The following is a 15,152-nucleotide window of genomic DNA, read 5'->3' as shown; positions in this document are numbered from 1 at the left end:
CAACGGTATTAACCGATCGAGGCACCGTCTGCATATCATTGTCGGTGTTATCAGATTTCTATGGAATGTGTGAGGATTTACAGGTCAATTGGCACATTGTCGCAAAACTGAATTACCGGTAGTGACACCTGCAAATGAAAAATGGAACCAAGAAAAGTCCCAAAAAAAAGGTTCTTCCGAAAATGTTCGTATCGGCAGTAGTGATTTGCAATATATTTTTCGTTTATTTAATAGTACAAATAGATATCAGCAATAACTCGAAGTAGAAGAAAATCGATTTCAAAGTGATTACTACTACTTTTTTATGTAAACTACGATCAAACATGGGAAATCTTCAGAAGTTGTGAAATAGGGTAAGGTTAGTTTTTTTTCGGAACATTTTTTTAAATAGTAACCAGTGTAAGACTGATTCTCTGGCATTTGAAAAATGGTATTGAACCAAGTATAATGCTTCATTCTAAATATACGTTAGTCTTCGCACAAAAAATTAAGATCAACATTACCACCTCAGAGTAAAAACTTTTTCTTCAACTTCCACTATGATTTTTCAAATGAATTTGCCCGTTTTTATAAGAAATTGTTGAAAAGGTGAAGTAATTAAAAATTTTACTACCAATTTGACAGCTCTTGCTGAAATATCATCTCTAATCAAGCAGCGCCTCTAAATTTCATTTTTGCGTCATTGTGCCAATGTTATTCAGACTGAAGATCTATAGGATTGGTCTGCGGCAGGCCCATTTACGGGTGTTTATTGTTGAAAGGGGGGTTATGTGGATGGTATTTCAAAGAAATTATTGTTAGGGGACGTAGACCGAGCGGAGAGACAGAATTGCTTAAGGAATATCTCCTTCAAGCAATTCTTCTCGAAGCGGACAGTCTTCCAGTGAAATACTTCACCTGGAAGACTATTACCTCTTTCGGATAACCTGCTGGAGAAAACCTCCACAGCAGACCAGAAATGGGCTAGTTCGGTGTCAAAGTAAAATTACTACTGACACTAGATATCATATGGTATATTCACATATTGTAATCATAAAGGAAAGAATGATAACATTATAGGCATAACTGCTACCCTACTACCTATCGCGTACATACTACTCTAGCGATTGATATTCTATGTGTGTTTCGTTGTGACTTCTAAGCTGCGCGGTGTACCTAAGTATCATATCTGTTATGAAGTAACACGCTGCGACGGTGACTGACTACCTGCTATTTCTGTTCTCTCCCGCCTTCTAAAGGGTGATTTTTTAAGAGCTTGAGAACTTTTTTAAACAATAAAACGCATAAAATTTGCAAAATCTCATCGGTTCTTTATTTTAAACGTTAGATTGGTACATGACATTTACTTTTTGAAGATAATTTCATTTAAATGTTGACCGCGGCTGCGTCTTAGGTGGTCCATTCGGAAAGTCCAATTTTGGGCAACTTTTTCGAGCATTTCGGCCGGAATAGCCCGAATTTCTTCGGAAATGTTGTCTTCCAAAGCTGGAATAGTTACTGGCTTATTTCTGTAGACTTTAGACTTGACGTAGCCCCACAAAAAATAGTCTAAAGGCGTCAAATCGCATGATCTTGGTGGCCAACTTACCGGTCCATTTCTTGAGATGAATTGTTCTCCGAAGTTTTCCCTCAAAATGGCCATAGAATCGCGAGCTGTGTGGCATGTAGCGCCATCTTGTTGAAACCACATGTCTACCAAGTTCAGTTCTTCCATTTTTGGCAACAAAAAGTTTGTTAGCATCGAACGATAGCGATCGCCATTCACTGTAACGTTGCGTCCAACAGCATCTTTGAAAAAATACGGTCCAATGATTCCACCAGCGTACAAACCACACCAAACAGTGCATTTTTCGGGATGCATGGGCAGTTCTTGAACGGCTTCTGGTTGCTCTTCACTCCAAATGCGGCAATTTTGCTTATTTACGTAGCCATTCAACCAGAAATGAGCCTCATCGCTGAACAAAATTTGTCGATAAAAAAGCGGATTTTCCGAATGGACCACCTAAGACGCAGCCGCGGTCAACATTTAAATGAAATTATCTTCAAAAAGTAAATGTCATGTACCAATCTAACGTTTAAAATAAAGAACCGATGAGATTTTGCAAATTTTATGCGTTTTATTGTTTAAAAAAGTTCTCAAGCTCTTAAAAAATCACCCTTTAGAAATATCTCTGCGTGAGAGAGGCGTGTGGCAGTGCGCCCAGTTAGACGGGAAAATTGCTAATATTAACATTTATTTCATTTTATTTTTTCAGTAATCGTGTTTCATCTCGCGTTGTTAACAGCAATGCGAATGGAAGGGGAGGGATACTGGTGGGATCGTTCCAAAACATATCCGGATCTCTTTCCCTCCCTAGTAACACATCTCCTATCCCGTGATGCTCGTGGAGATACAGTGGTACCCGCGGTCTCTAGAAACAGCGAGTATCGGACTAACATTCCTATTCATCAGTAGCCTTTGGTCGGTGCCGGCGTCGTAATTGATCATTTCGGTAGTAACATGTGATTAGGGCATATCGTACGATAGGCCCTTGCGAATGTTACAAAATATAATGCTCATTGCTCGGCTCTACAACCACCATTTACACAATAATCGATATAATCTCGTAGATAGAAGGCCAATCTACGAAATTGTGCGCAATATGCTTGAATTTCATTTTTAAAACTTGAGTAATGAGCATTATTTTTCGTAACTTTCAAAAGGGCATACCGCACGATATGCCCTAATCACATGTTAGTACCGATTTAATGGAAAGTTAGGCATGGGTGGGTAAGTACAGTGAAAATGATTTGCTTCTCCCAAGCTTCGTCTTCTTGGTTCATTGTACATTTCCACTCATTCGGTCAATCACGAAGTGCAACTACGGGCGATCTACTTCAGCTCAGCTTAGGTGAGAGAGACACCCGAAACGACAGCCAATTGATCTTAGAATTCGATTCACAACCGAAAATAGCTTTATCTTTGAGATAATTGTGCGGAGAGAAAATCTTTGATAAGCGCACACACGGACATTTCACGATCTCTGGAGCTCTAATCAAAAGTCGGGATTTTCAGCAAGTCTATTACCATACTATAGAGAAAAGCCAAACGTTCGTTGCGTTGTCTTTGCATAGTAGAACAGGGATTTCATTTCGGCATAAATGTATTTAATCACCTTCGCCGAGTTTAGAGATTTTAAATACGATTTATATTACAAATAGCACTTTGCGAATGATACAATTTAAAACGAAGCTTAAAATAAGAAATAGAAAATCTTGTGATGCGTCACGATGCAGTGTCAGAACGAAAAAGAAACTATTGCAATACAACTAATAACTCGAACAGAAAAGATGTCGTTTGGTTGAAATGTACGTCACTATTGAGTTGATTGTCTTTCTTAATGGATAACTAAATAACCTATATCGCGCATGGTGCAAACCGTAGAATTGACTGATGAGAACCGTTGTGTTCGCTTGTATGAAAAACTGTACGGGGTCCTAATAATAATGGCATTAGCAAAAGGAGCACGGAAAACTAGTTGTGGGAAGCTTTATGGACCAATTCCAGAACTGGGTTAGTAATATCACATTTCCGTTTCCTCGTTTTAAATCCGTTCGATCTGTTCGAAGTAAAGATATGCAAAGCGTCAAGTAGGGAAGGGAAATTAGCATTAGAGTTGACTGTACATTTGGGGAGCTCGTGTCATCGATTAAAGTAGCACAAAATCGCTGATATTTTTCTTTGGTTGACACAGGTTCTCTGGAAGCAGGTCCACGAGTTTGTTGTACAATAGACAACGTCTAATTTTGAGCTCAAACAGTTGATCGTTTCCTTTTCCTGCGCGGGATGACAAGCTCGACGAACTTGACGGGATTGCTCGAGCCGTTTGCGAACTAGAACATTCACTACTGAGGGAGCTGATACTGGAAGCGTCTGCCTCGTCCGCACTTTTCGGTGACTCCACGCGCATCATTTTAGCACTCTCTTCATTCGGTTCATGCTCATTCGGGTGCTTTTGACTGTTTGGCTTTAAGTTTCCACCGAGCGGACAAGAGAGAAGACTAGTTGGTTCGGTTTCACAATCCATACTGTCTGATTTGAACAGAAGTGAGGCCAGTTTGTGAAACTCTTTCAGTTGTACCGGATCGTTGTGATCGATGATATCATACAGTTTTGTTTGCAGATAGGAAATAGCCGACAGTGGATTTGTTTTGGCTATTTCTTCGAACTCTTGTTTTCTGAGCAGGTATTTACAGTAGCGCAGTATGTGGTCCCTCGTTGGTTTCTCTAGCCGAAGCATCCAAAAATCATCCAACCGGAAGTGCGAGTTCATGCCAGGGTTTCCACCGAACAAGAAATGAACCTGATTCGCTGCGTCGTACACGATTTGATGTGCGTACCTTGGGCATGGTTCGGGGCAAGCATTCTGATTTTTCAGGTAGCAATTCTCACCGATCGAGTGATCGCTTTTATACACGCAGCACCATTCCTTCTTCGTAAGCGAAAACAACCAAAACGAATTGATGTTCAAATCGCGCCGTTCCTTTTCCTTACTCAAACTAGTCAGTACATAAATTTCGTCCTTCGTACAATCGATGGTTGCCCGCTGCGTGAAGCCCGACTGGGGAACATTTTTCGAATCCGTGCCGACGTTTTCCGGTGTCATGTTCGTTAGTTCCCCACTGTCCACGTCGTAGATCAGAAAATCCGTCATATAATCTTTGCCACGCTGACCGCCGAAGATGTACAACTTGCGGTGTTTCTGGGAAAGACAGAGAAATTATATTGACAGTGATGCCACACATGATTAGAAAAAAACAAATGTGCAAAAAATGAATGTATTTTCTATTAGTCGCACATTGATACAGTTAAATTTACGGATCAAAACTACTTTCGTACATCACGATCTAAAACTTCAATATTTTTTAAATAACGATAACATTTCCCTTATTTCCATTCCAAACATTGACTTTGACTGTTCTCTGGATGAGGTTACCTTCTTACCCGAACACGATGAATTTGTCGACAAAATCGAAAGTGCAGAATTTGTTGGTTTGTACTTTTTGAATAAGGGAGCAAATATCATTCAATTCTAAGGCTTCTGAGCAATATAAGGCTTTCAATCAATGCAGGACTTTTAATCTTTAACTGTTTTTGAAACTAAAACCAATTGACGTGAAGCTCTCATAATAACTAGCGACTGCTGGACATTGGAACGTCAGTTTATCATCCAGTTGTTCTCGAAGATTACACATCTGAGTCACTTTTAACAGAAATGTTCCCTCAATGTTATAGTCTACTATAATAGGGCTTGATATCCGGTGGAATGTGATAACTTGGAATTTGATTACATTGAAGGTAATCTTATTTTTCTTGTACCAATCCACGAACAATGTTAGCGAACATTACAGTAATCAACAATCCTCTATAGGTACTACGAATCACAATCTACAACCATCTTCCAAGTGCAAAGCAAAATCATTGAATAATAACACGTGTAAAAAGGTCCTAAGTTATTACCTTGTATATCACATGATTTATTTCATTCAGGTCGGATTTCTAATTGGTGAAAGTATTTCCGGTCACCGAGGTACATCGGCATACCTAGAAAAATGTTCGCCCGGAGCAAAATTTGATTTGCCGACCCCATCGTTGGTTTAGTGAGCAAAAAACTCCATATCTGGTTGGATTGGTTTGGTGATAGAAAAGGTCCCAAGAATTGCTTTGCCTTGCCATCTTCGCCCCATATTAAGGACGTTTTTTGTCGTGAATACGACTTACTTTACTATGGGGTGCCTTTTCAAAATTAGCCATATGGAAGAATGGGCAGAACTTAATCGTGAATATCTAGACTTGTATTAATGGTAGCAACATAATTCTTTCACCATTTCGTCAAAAATATGATATGAGATAACCACAAACAACTCAAAAATTAAGTTTTCTCAAAATTTGAAAAAAATGCGGAAAACTCTTCACTTTCGCTTGGGTTTTTCGCGCAAGGACGACGATTTTGAGGTAGTCAGGCACATATCTTCAACTGAATGCATATAAAAGGGGAACCGTGGTGAAAATCGATCATTTCTTTTCGTGCGTTCGATGGTAGCAGACGTAGTGGGAGTTAAACCTTCAACCAGCAGCGACGGAGAGTGCACCTTCTGCATGGGTAAAACCTCAAACGCTCAGGTAGCAACTCTCATTCGCTTGCTGGCCATCAAGGCGAGAAGACTGCCATCGCGAGAGTTAAATCATCAACCAGCAGCGACGGAGAGTGCACCTTCTGCGTGGTTAAAAGCTCAATCGCTCAGGACGCAACTCTCATTTGCTTCTCGGTAGTCGTAACGAGAAGTTCAAATTTCAGATATTAGTTCCGCAATATAGGTTTAGTATTCAGAGCCTGCGTGCTGAAACTGGATTCTGGAACTGTATTCCGGAACTAATTTCAGTATCGAAATTGCAGTTCTAGAATTAAAACTGGATTCTGAGTCTGTTATTGATTCTAAATTTAGTTCTTGAACTCAGGGTCCAGTTCTTTATTCCAGACTTCTTCTTTTCGGTTCTTTTTAGAACCATAATAACACACCTAATGAATCATGCGGAAATTTACTTTATTGTACTCTATACAACCCATTCTCGTAGTCATGGCGGTCTTCAAGTTTCAGAGCTTAGTTCCGGAATATGGGTTTAGAATTCAGAGTCTGCGTGCTCAACTCGTCACTCTTCATCACGAACACTTTCATAAAAAGTTCTTTTCAGAGCCACCATTTTTTATTATAAAGAACTATACTGCTTATTTCATAATATTTAATTGCGTTTCAGAATGTTTAATGTAACTAATCTGTAATTTAGTCTAGGCACATCGTTTAAATTTCTAGTAATGAAAGAGGGGAAAGTTGCACAATTCAAACAATCGATCAACTACAGTTCGAATTCGGAAGCATAAATAAAGCGTGTCATATTCGTATTCACGACATCCAGTTATGTCTCTGACATTACACACCCGTACTTTTTCTAATTTATGACCACCCCCTTAACATGTATTTGACCAAATACTTTGACCATAACATCAATAATATTATGTTATAATGACATAAATTGATAGATCATAACACTTACATGATGAAACAGCATCGAGTGAGTCACACGGGACTTTATACTTTGCACATGCGGGCTCGCCGCCGACGGATGGCCACAATCTACCAGGATGTGGTTCCACGTGTTAGTGTCGATGTGGTACGAATACAGACCCGAATACTTGTAGTCACCCGTTGTCTCTTCCTCATTTCTAAAGGAGAAAGAAAATCTGTAAGTTGCAAGGGAATGTGGATAAAAAGAAAACAAAGGAAACAATGATTATCGAACTAAACATCAAAGCCAACACAATGTCAGTAGGAACTCGAACTCACTTGGGCTCCAAAATGCGCCCGCCGAAAACATAAATTGTCTGTTTGTCGACATCGATGCACATCTGATGGTCGTAAACCAGCTGCGGTCCACCGACTTGGGCAGTGTCACTACAGATCAAGAACCAGGATTTAATTGTAGTGTGGTACAGATAGAAATCGCTGTTAGTGTTCTCCTCGGTTCGGGAAGCGCTGTCCAGATAACGTCCAATCATAAAAATCTGCGAATTCTGATCGTACACCATTTTGTGGCAAGCCCGAGGCGTCGGTCCATCTTTTAGTTCTGACTTCTCGTGAATTAATGTCCACCGGTTATTTTTCACGTCGTACGACCAAAGATCACTCAAATCTTCACTGCCATCCCATCCTCCGAACAAATAGATTGTGCTAGTCAACGGATCAATAATCAATTGGTGACCTCCACGCCGACCGGGTCGTGGCTCATGCTCTGGCGTCAACTGTAAATTCCAATGCGGTTTATAATCCTGTTTCGAGAGGTAGTCATCCATTAGACCAGCTATTTGGAGAAGAAAACAAAACATTCAGACAATTAAGATTGCATTTTACATCTTGTATGCGAAACACTTACTTTTAATAAACTCGACCAGCATTTCCTCAGTCTTCTTAAAATCTCCTTTACTGACCAAAATATCGTGTAAATCGGTCATCTTTTCGTCCTCTAGCCGGACGCCCGTTTCTTCCTGCAGAGCATTGAATGCTTTCACATATCCCTGCTGGCGGCAGTGCTTCATAAAAAGCCGTACAATTTCAACCTCACGTAGCATGTTGTATTTACGCAGATTGGAGAGTATAAATATCGAATCCTCAATACCAAGAAGCTCGATGTACCAGATGCAGAAATTGAAGCTCGGTCCCCAGGAAAGCAATGGAACGATTTGAACAAACTTGATTGGCAGTAGTTCACCCGAATTCGTTCGATGCTTTAAATTAAAAGTTTCCGGAATCGAGTCGTTTTTGAGACCGCTGTAAACGAACAACAAATTTTGATTTCAAATATCTTAAAAAAGAAACAGTAAATGACTACTAAACGACGACTATCTAAACTGAAAATTAGAAAGCATAAAAACTGCGGGTCGGATTAGCACAGTAAATTAGTTGCACGACTTTCACGTCACCTGTCTGTATCAAATTTTCAACCCACATACAAAGGGTTAGAAAGTTCTCCTGACCAGAGACGGTGAATGGCTTCAGGAGTTGTAAATTCTTCAACAGAAACAAAAAAAAAACACTTACCCTTCAAACAACAGCACCATCCTTTCCTCTTCCAATCCGCCAAGGATTTTAAACTTGCGCAGATTACAAACGTGAGTTTTCTCGTACTTTCCGAACTTGATCTTGGTGACGATTGCCGGTCGTTCCAGTTTCAGAATTAAAAATTGCGGCGGACTGTTCGTATTCGAGGACCATCGAGAAGTTTGGTTGGTGGGATTATCTTCGCGAATGTTCCTGTTAAGAATAAGTTGCCATATTTACTTTAGTAGAATAGAATTGAAATTGAAAAAAGACATTTTATTTACAAACGATACCACATCGTTGCCTCAAGGACGCCGACTACATTTTCGTTACTATTTGTATACCACTCAAGCGTGAATTTGTCTACAGTTTACAAAAGAACTGCCTAATGTCGAAATAATTTTTTTAACATAGATATTGTGAAACGCCGAACACAAGAAATGTCAACATTTGTAATGCAAATTCTCTTCAGTTAATCATCAAAACATGTTCACCATTCAATATGTTACTGCCTTTTTTCATCGGAATGCGGGAAGCAAGTAGCGAAAGTGCTAATTTTAAATTCTTTGCAAGCAATCTTAATGCGACATTTTTGACGATGAACAATATCTCTCGATATACGTTCGCGAACAGTACTATATTGAAGGTAAATTGATGTTCCATACCGAAATGCTTAAAAACAGTACTTACTCCGGCAAATATGATGATGAGTAGCTAGAATACTTGTAGATTTCATATTCGAGCTTCTTGATGTCGCTGATTCCTCCAGCCATTTTTGATCGACTCTGATTCTCTGCTGATGGAAGGATAGAAGGGATAGAAGAGTGTTGAGACATTTGCGGTGACAGCACTGTGACCAGGAGTGCCAGACGTTTTTAATGGTGCAAATGTTTCCACGAGGGGTCTACAAATGTTCACTGCTATTTCAAGAGTTTGATATAGTTTAAAGGGTTTGCTAAATAAAACAGCTTAATACAATTCAACTTATTTGATTTTCGACACCGCGTTATGTATCAAGCAAAGTTAATTGTGTAGACAATGTAAAAAGATCCAAATCAATGGTAGTTAGCAAACATCGAAGCCAGGCGCGACATCTAAGGGGGGGTATGCCCCCCTCCTATTATTTTGGCAACTGGAATAAATATTAGAAAGTTGCTAGAAATATTTGATGATATAACAATTTTTTTCCGTTATCCCTGTAGTTCGTCTCTGTAATCCTTCACATTTCTTAGCTGAGTTACAAAAATTTTCAAACTAATTTACTACAATGTGAAATGTGCTATACTTCACCACTTTTGAATATTGGTTATTACTGAAATAGTAGGGAAAATGTTTGTGGTTTTTACTTGGTTGCTTTTTATTTGCTTTAACCTCTCCGTTTCCTTCATTAAAATGCTTTATATATTGCAAAGTTCAATGATCTGTAGTAATGATTTCGTGTAGCTTCCCCCAATATTTCATAGAACTTGCCACCCCTGTATGAAGCGTTTTTGAACTTGAACGACTTAACTCATGTTTACAAATGAATGTGCTACCAAATACAAATAATACCCCTAAGTCCCATATAAACGAATCGTCAATGTTTGGTTCACAGGTGTATTTGGTGCTACTTTTTTATCCAGCCATCTCTTCTGCGATTGCTGCGCTGCCCAAGTGACAAGCCTAAATTTTTCTCTCATCAATCGTATGCTAATATACAAAATTTGGTAAAAAACTCGATCATTGATGTGGAGGATTCGAAGAAAGAAATATCAAATACGAAGAACTTTACGAAGCTGAGACATTTTTATTTTTTATTGTTGGATTCAGGAATTAATTGATAAATTATTATTGAAATTGATTTCATTCGTTTGCTTGAACATGTATTATCATAGAACTTATATTTGTATGCCTACTAGTAGTTGAAAATTTCATCCGAGATTTTAAAATATGTTTGGCAGGTTTTTAGTCATATGATAATACGTGAATAATCATTTTTACTAATATTTGTAAGGATCTATAATCAGTTATCGTTCAAACTCAAACTTCAAGAAAAATTGAAAAATTTTGCGCTATTTCGTGGTAAATACGCAGATTGCAGTCTTCCACTAAAACAAAAGGTTCGTTAAGATCGACGCCTATAAGGTTAAACCACAGACTAACAGACATGACAGTATGAGTAAATTCTTATAAAAATAATTTTTCGTGATGCACTAGTTCCACCTATATTGTACTACGCGAACTATTTACTATCGGTACACCCCTTGTGTTATGTAAAAGTTAATTTACTAGTTGGTTCCCCCTCGTTTGTCAACACCGATCAGCTGCATGCAGGGATGCCTGATTTCATCATAATATTTGGAAATGAATCGTCACAGTAAATTATTATATTACGTTAATAATATATTAAACTTTTTAGCGATGTTGGAAGGTAACCATTTATTTTTCTCAACATTGTTCATCTAGACTATTTTTTATTGTGTTGGTAATTTTCACCCGAAATTAAGTGGCGGCAGATCAGAAGCAAGTAAATATTGCCACTAAACGGGTTCGATTTTGTATTGCGTTGAAGGATGAGAGGTAGGCACAATTTTGTATATAGTTTTGGCAATATGTATTAAATCTTTTTCCTGCATGAAATTCGCATACAAATGCAAATACATATCAATACATTACAGGTAATTCTGTATAAATGGCAACTCTGTTGGTAAATGAAAAAAATAAACACAGTCTAGATGACAGACAGGATGTTTTTGATAGGGTAACGTGGCGCCATCATGACACATGTGAGTACTGTCCCAAATAAAGGAATATTCGAAATGACAGTTAAAATGATTGAAGAATCTAATTTGAGTGTCCTGTCTGTTAGTCTGTGGTTAAACCCCTTTAGAACGTTTCTTAATCATTAAACAATCATTTTGATTCAATGTTTCAAATAAAACCATTTCAAAAAAAGAATGAATTGAAATGAAATAGCAGACCATTCTTGCTTTAGAACACGATTTGTGGAGCGAAATTTTTCAATTGAGTCGAGACTGGTGTTAGATACAAAATATCACATAGCAAGTGTAAGTTATGGTTGAAGATGATTTTAGAAGTGTTTGAATACTACAAGTATCAAGAAATTTCAATTAAAGCAACAATTTTAAACCCTGGTCTCATCGCAATTAGAAAATGTCCCAAAGAGTTATATCTGACTACTACAGAAAAGTCTTGAATAGTTCAGTAAGGAGATCGAACTAGAGCTCAGTTTTGCCGGATTAAGTCTCTTCAAACTACTCGCAAACTACAAAGTTAATAAAATTACTAAGTTCCACTTGGCTCATTTTTATTCAATATTCAGTTTCATGAAAAGTTATGTTGTTCAAAAGCGGTCATACAAATCCGATTGGTAGATTTCACAGCGTACAGAATCATTGCATGGCTAGTGCTACGATCCTACTGACACTGAGAATCCTTCCAGGTCGAGGCTTGAACATACAACTAGTTTGTGAGACCAAAGTCCTTTGCATTGAACCGCCAACCCGGCTTGTTTACGCAGGGTCTTTAAAACTACACTATTACCAAAGACATCATATTAACAAGATATCCAGCTCTCACATTTCCCGAACAAATCATTGGCAACATCCTTTCTTGCGAGCATGTCGCCCTCAGGTGAGTCCGCATCGAATCTCATACATATAAGTAGGGGAGAGAAATGTCAAATTCGTGCGCGCCAAAATAGCAGGGCTGCGCACCCATACAATTGACATGCTATGTTGAATGTGATGCCATGCGATGGCGTTGCTGAACTGAAGATTGATTTCACTCCAAGCTGACAGGGTCTGCTATTACTGAGCTCACTGGTTCACGATTACTGACCCAATGAAATGTTGAGTTTATCTTTGATGAAACAAGCAAAAATGTTGACATTTTGTTTCACTCGTGGATCACTTTTGGTCGAATCTTACAACACAATAAACCTAGCGCTCCACCAATTAATTTCCGTAGACACATGAATGTTTTCTTTTTTCATCTTTGGTAATTTTCTGTGTACTGTTACGTCCTGAAAACAATTTGTGCAGAATTTGTTAATTTTTGTTGAGCGTGTATATGTTTGTTGTGATTGGGCTTTTGAGTTCTACTGCTGATTTTTGTTTTAATTTTATGCAGTCTCGGAACCCGAATGCCGGACACTTAAGAGATGACCGTTTTCAATTTGGACCGATTTCCCAACGTTTGCCGGATGTGTGTGCAGTCGAAGCCTCGGGAGGAGCTGATATATATCGAAAGCAGTTCTCTGGATAACAGTAATTGCACTCTGCTTGAGCTGCTTAACGAGTTGACTTTTGAGGTTTCGAAGGTATGTACTTTTAATAGATTGAATTCGGAGACTAATTTGATTGCTACTTGTAGAATATAGCCGATTTACTGCCAAAAGCAATGTGTCCGGCTTGTTTTGCCGTGTTGGAGTTTGTATGGCAGTATAGGCAGAAAATCAATCTGCTGACCCAGTTTCTAGTTGCTCTGGCTCATCTCAAATCTGGAAATGAAACTGTAGTTTTAAATCTCTTTGCTACTGAATCTGCTGCTCTTACTGGCCTTATTAAGGAGTTGAATCTTTGCACCCAGGACGAGGTGAAGGTTGAAGACTTACTTAATGATTTCCGACAGATGAAAGTCGTTGAATTTGTTGAGCAAATCAAAGTTGAAGATAAAGGTATAACTGATTTACCCGGAAGTAGGAGTGAGTATGTTCAATATTACAATGTGGAATATATAGAAGATGATACCGAGCAAAAACTCAGCCAAGATGGCAAGCAGCAAGATGAATCTTTTACAGAATTTCTCGATGAAATTGTAGAAGAGGTTGACGAACCAATGGTTGAACCATGCAAGGCTATAACAAATGATCATAATATACCAACTAAAATGAAACCGAAAATTAGAATGCTCCAATGTCACTACTGTACGTATCGAACAACGTCCAAAGATATGTTTCAAAATCATGTTGATCGACACGAAAAACCGGATGATGATAATCCTTGGATCTGTTCATTCGCCAAGTGCAACGCAGTTTTTCCCACTAAAGAAGAACTGCTGAAGCACAAGAAAGAGATTCATTCCAAATATGTGTGCGACATTTGTGGCATGGTTTTGAAACATAAATATACCCTGGAGGTGCATCTGAGAAGACATACGGGCGAAAGCAAGTATCCTTGTCAGTATTGTTCGAATTCCTTTTTTACATCCAATGAGCTGAAGCTGCATATGTCGGTGGTGCACCTTAACGTTGCAGATTATCATTGTAATAACTGCGGTTTGGCGTTCAAAAGGTAAAAACGAATATTTCGTTAGAATTGATTTTCAACATATAATTTGTTGCAGTAAAAAATCTTTAGCTCTTCACGAGAAAACTCATTCCGAATTGCGAGGATTTATTTGTGACGAGTGTGCAATGACATTCAAAACATCAGCACATCTTCGTCGTCATCAAAACACGATTCACCGAGCGATCAAATTCAGTTGTTCGATGTGTTCTATGAGCTATGGCCGCAAAGACAAACTTAGGATGCACATTGAGAAAGCTCATAAGGTATGATCGGTCGTATTCCATGAGAATAAAAATTTTAATTCGATTTTATTTCACAGATTCAAACATATTTTCCATGTGACATTTGTTTGAAATCGTTTACGACAGCCGATGAATTGAGTGAGCACAACCAGCACCACAGACACCCTAGGAATTTGGAGTGCCCAACTTGCCTTGCGGCATTCACTAGTCAGCAAGAATTTGACAGCCATCTCTGCATAACCTACCGCAGTGATTACGTTTGCTGTAATCGTGATTTCAAGTACCATTTACACTTCAACAGGCATATGTTTCTCGAACATGGCTTGAAAACAAATGTTCGTGTGAAACCCGTTGCCAATCAGTTGCTGGGAGCGGCTAGAGCTTCTCGCAAGCCAGTTGAACGCTGTACCAAATGTCAACAGACATTTGCAACGAGGAAGATGAAGAAACAACACATGACAATCTGTGGGCTATCTCAACTTACCGGTTCATCGGATTTGCGGCAGCAGCATAACCTGGAAGGAGAAATAACAATATCGGTGGATGATGGGAGCGTCGCGATTGCTGACCAACTTTCGTACTCTGATGCGTGACAGTAGCTGTAGCATATACTTATTTAATTTATGCTGGTCATTTTTTCACATTATTGATTCATTTGATATGGTTCAAGACAGATCAATAAAAGCTTTTTACAAGATTGGATCACATCGTGTTTGTTGATACACACAAGGTCGTTGAAAGGTGAGTTAACAAAGTGCTCAATAGCTCCCATCTCATGCCTTGCCGTGTGTCAAAAATTATATTGGGCCAATTGAACGGCGTCAACTGGGTGCTATCGCCTTCTGCGTTAGTAGTAGAAAGAGAGGGTGCGAATTGGCTTGTACGTAATCACTCATTTTAAACGCAAAAAAAGAAAAATCATTCAATTAGGTTAAGTATTTTGGCTTGTTTTGTTAAAGTATATTTAAACCCCTTATTGTAGTTT

The 15,152-nt window shown here is 38.7% G+C and overlaps 2 protein-coding genes across 4 annotated transcripts; one reads left to right on the top strand and one right to left on the bottom strand.

Annotated features, from left to right (window-relative positions):
* Positions 1 to 3,165: 3,165 nt before the first annotated feature.
* Positions 3,166 to 9,434, bottom strand: LOC131436617 (muskelin). 3 transcript variants are annotated; one of them, XM_058605438.1, is made up of 7 exons: positions 9,325 to 9,434; positions 8,635 to 8,847; positions 7,970 to 8,364; positions 7,384 to 7,897; positions 7,094 to 7,280; positions 3,667 to 4,742; positions 3,166 to 3,599 (listed from the first exon to the last, which is right to left on the bottom strand). In XM_058605438.1, the coding sequence occupies exons 1-6, from the start codon at positions 9,405 to 9,407 to the stop codon at positions 3,690 to 3,692; spliced, it is 2,445 nt and encodes an 814-aa protein (XP_058461421.1). In that variant the 5' UTR covers positions 9,408 to 9,434; the 3' UTR covers positions 3,166 to 3,599; positions 3,667 to 3,689. The 3 variants fall into 3 exon arrangements, with proteins under 3 accessions (XP_058461421.1, XP_058461420.1, XP_058461422.1); XM_058605437.1 differs by having other exon boundaries at positions 3,166 to 4,742; XM_058605439.1 differs by having other exon boundaries at positions 3,166 to 4,742; positions 7,094 to 7,262.
* Positions 9,435 to 12,703: 3,269 nt separating this feature from the next.
* LOC131438531 (zinc finger protein 19-like) lies at positions 12,704 to 14,867 on the top strand. Its single transcript, XM_058608623.1, has 4 exons — positions 12,704 to 12,955; positions 13,009 to 13,928; positions 13,981 to 14,188; positions 14,245 to 14,867. The coding sequence occupies exons 1-4, from the start codon at positions 12,797 to 12,799 to the stop codon at positions 14,758 to 14,760; spliced, it is 1,803 nt and encodes a 600-aa protein (XP_058464606.1). The 5' UTR covers positions 12,704 to 12,796; the 3' UTR covers positions 14,761 to 14,867.
* The last annotated feature ends 285 nt before the right edge of the window (positions 14,868 to 15,152 follow it).

This window comes from Malaya genurostris, chromosome 3 (genome assembly GCF_030247185.1).
Source record: "Malaya genurostris strain Urasoe2022 chromosome 3, Malgen_1.1, whole genome shotgun sequence".
In the NCBI taxonomy this organism is placed as follows: Eukaryota; Metazoa; Arthropoda; class Insecta; order Diptera; family Culicidae; genus Malaya; species Malaya genurostris.
The sequence above is the reverse complement of the archived record's forward strand: the minus strand, read 5'-3'. Positions and strand labels throughout refer to the sequence as shown.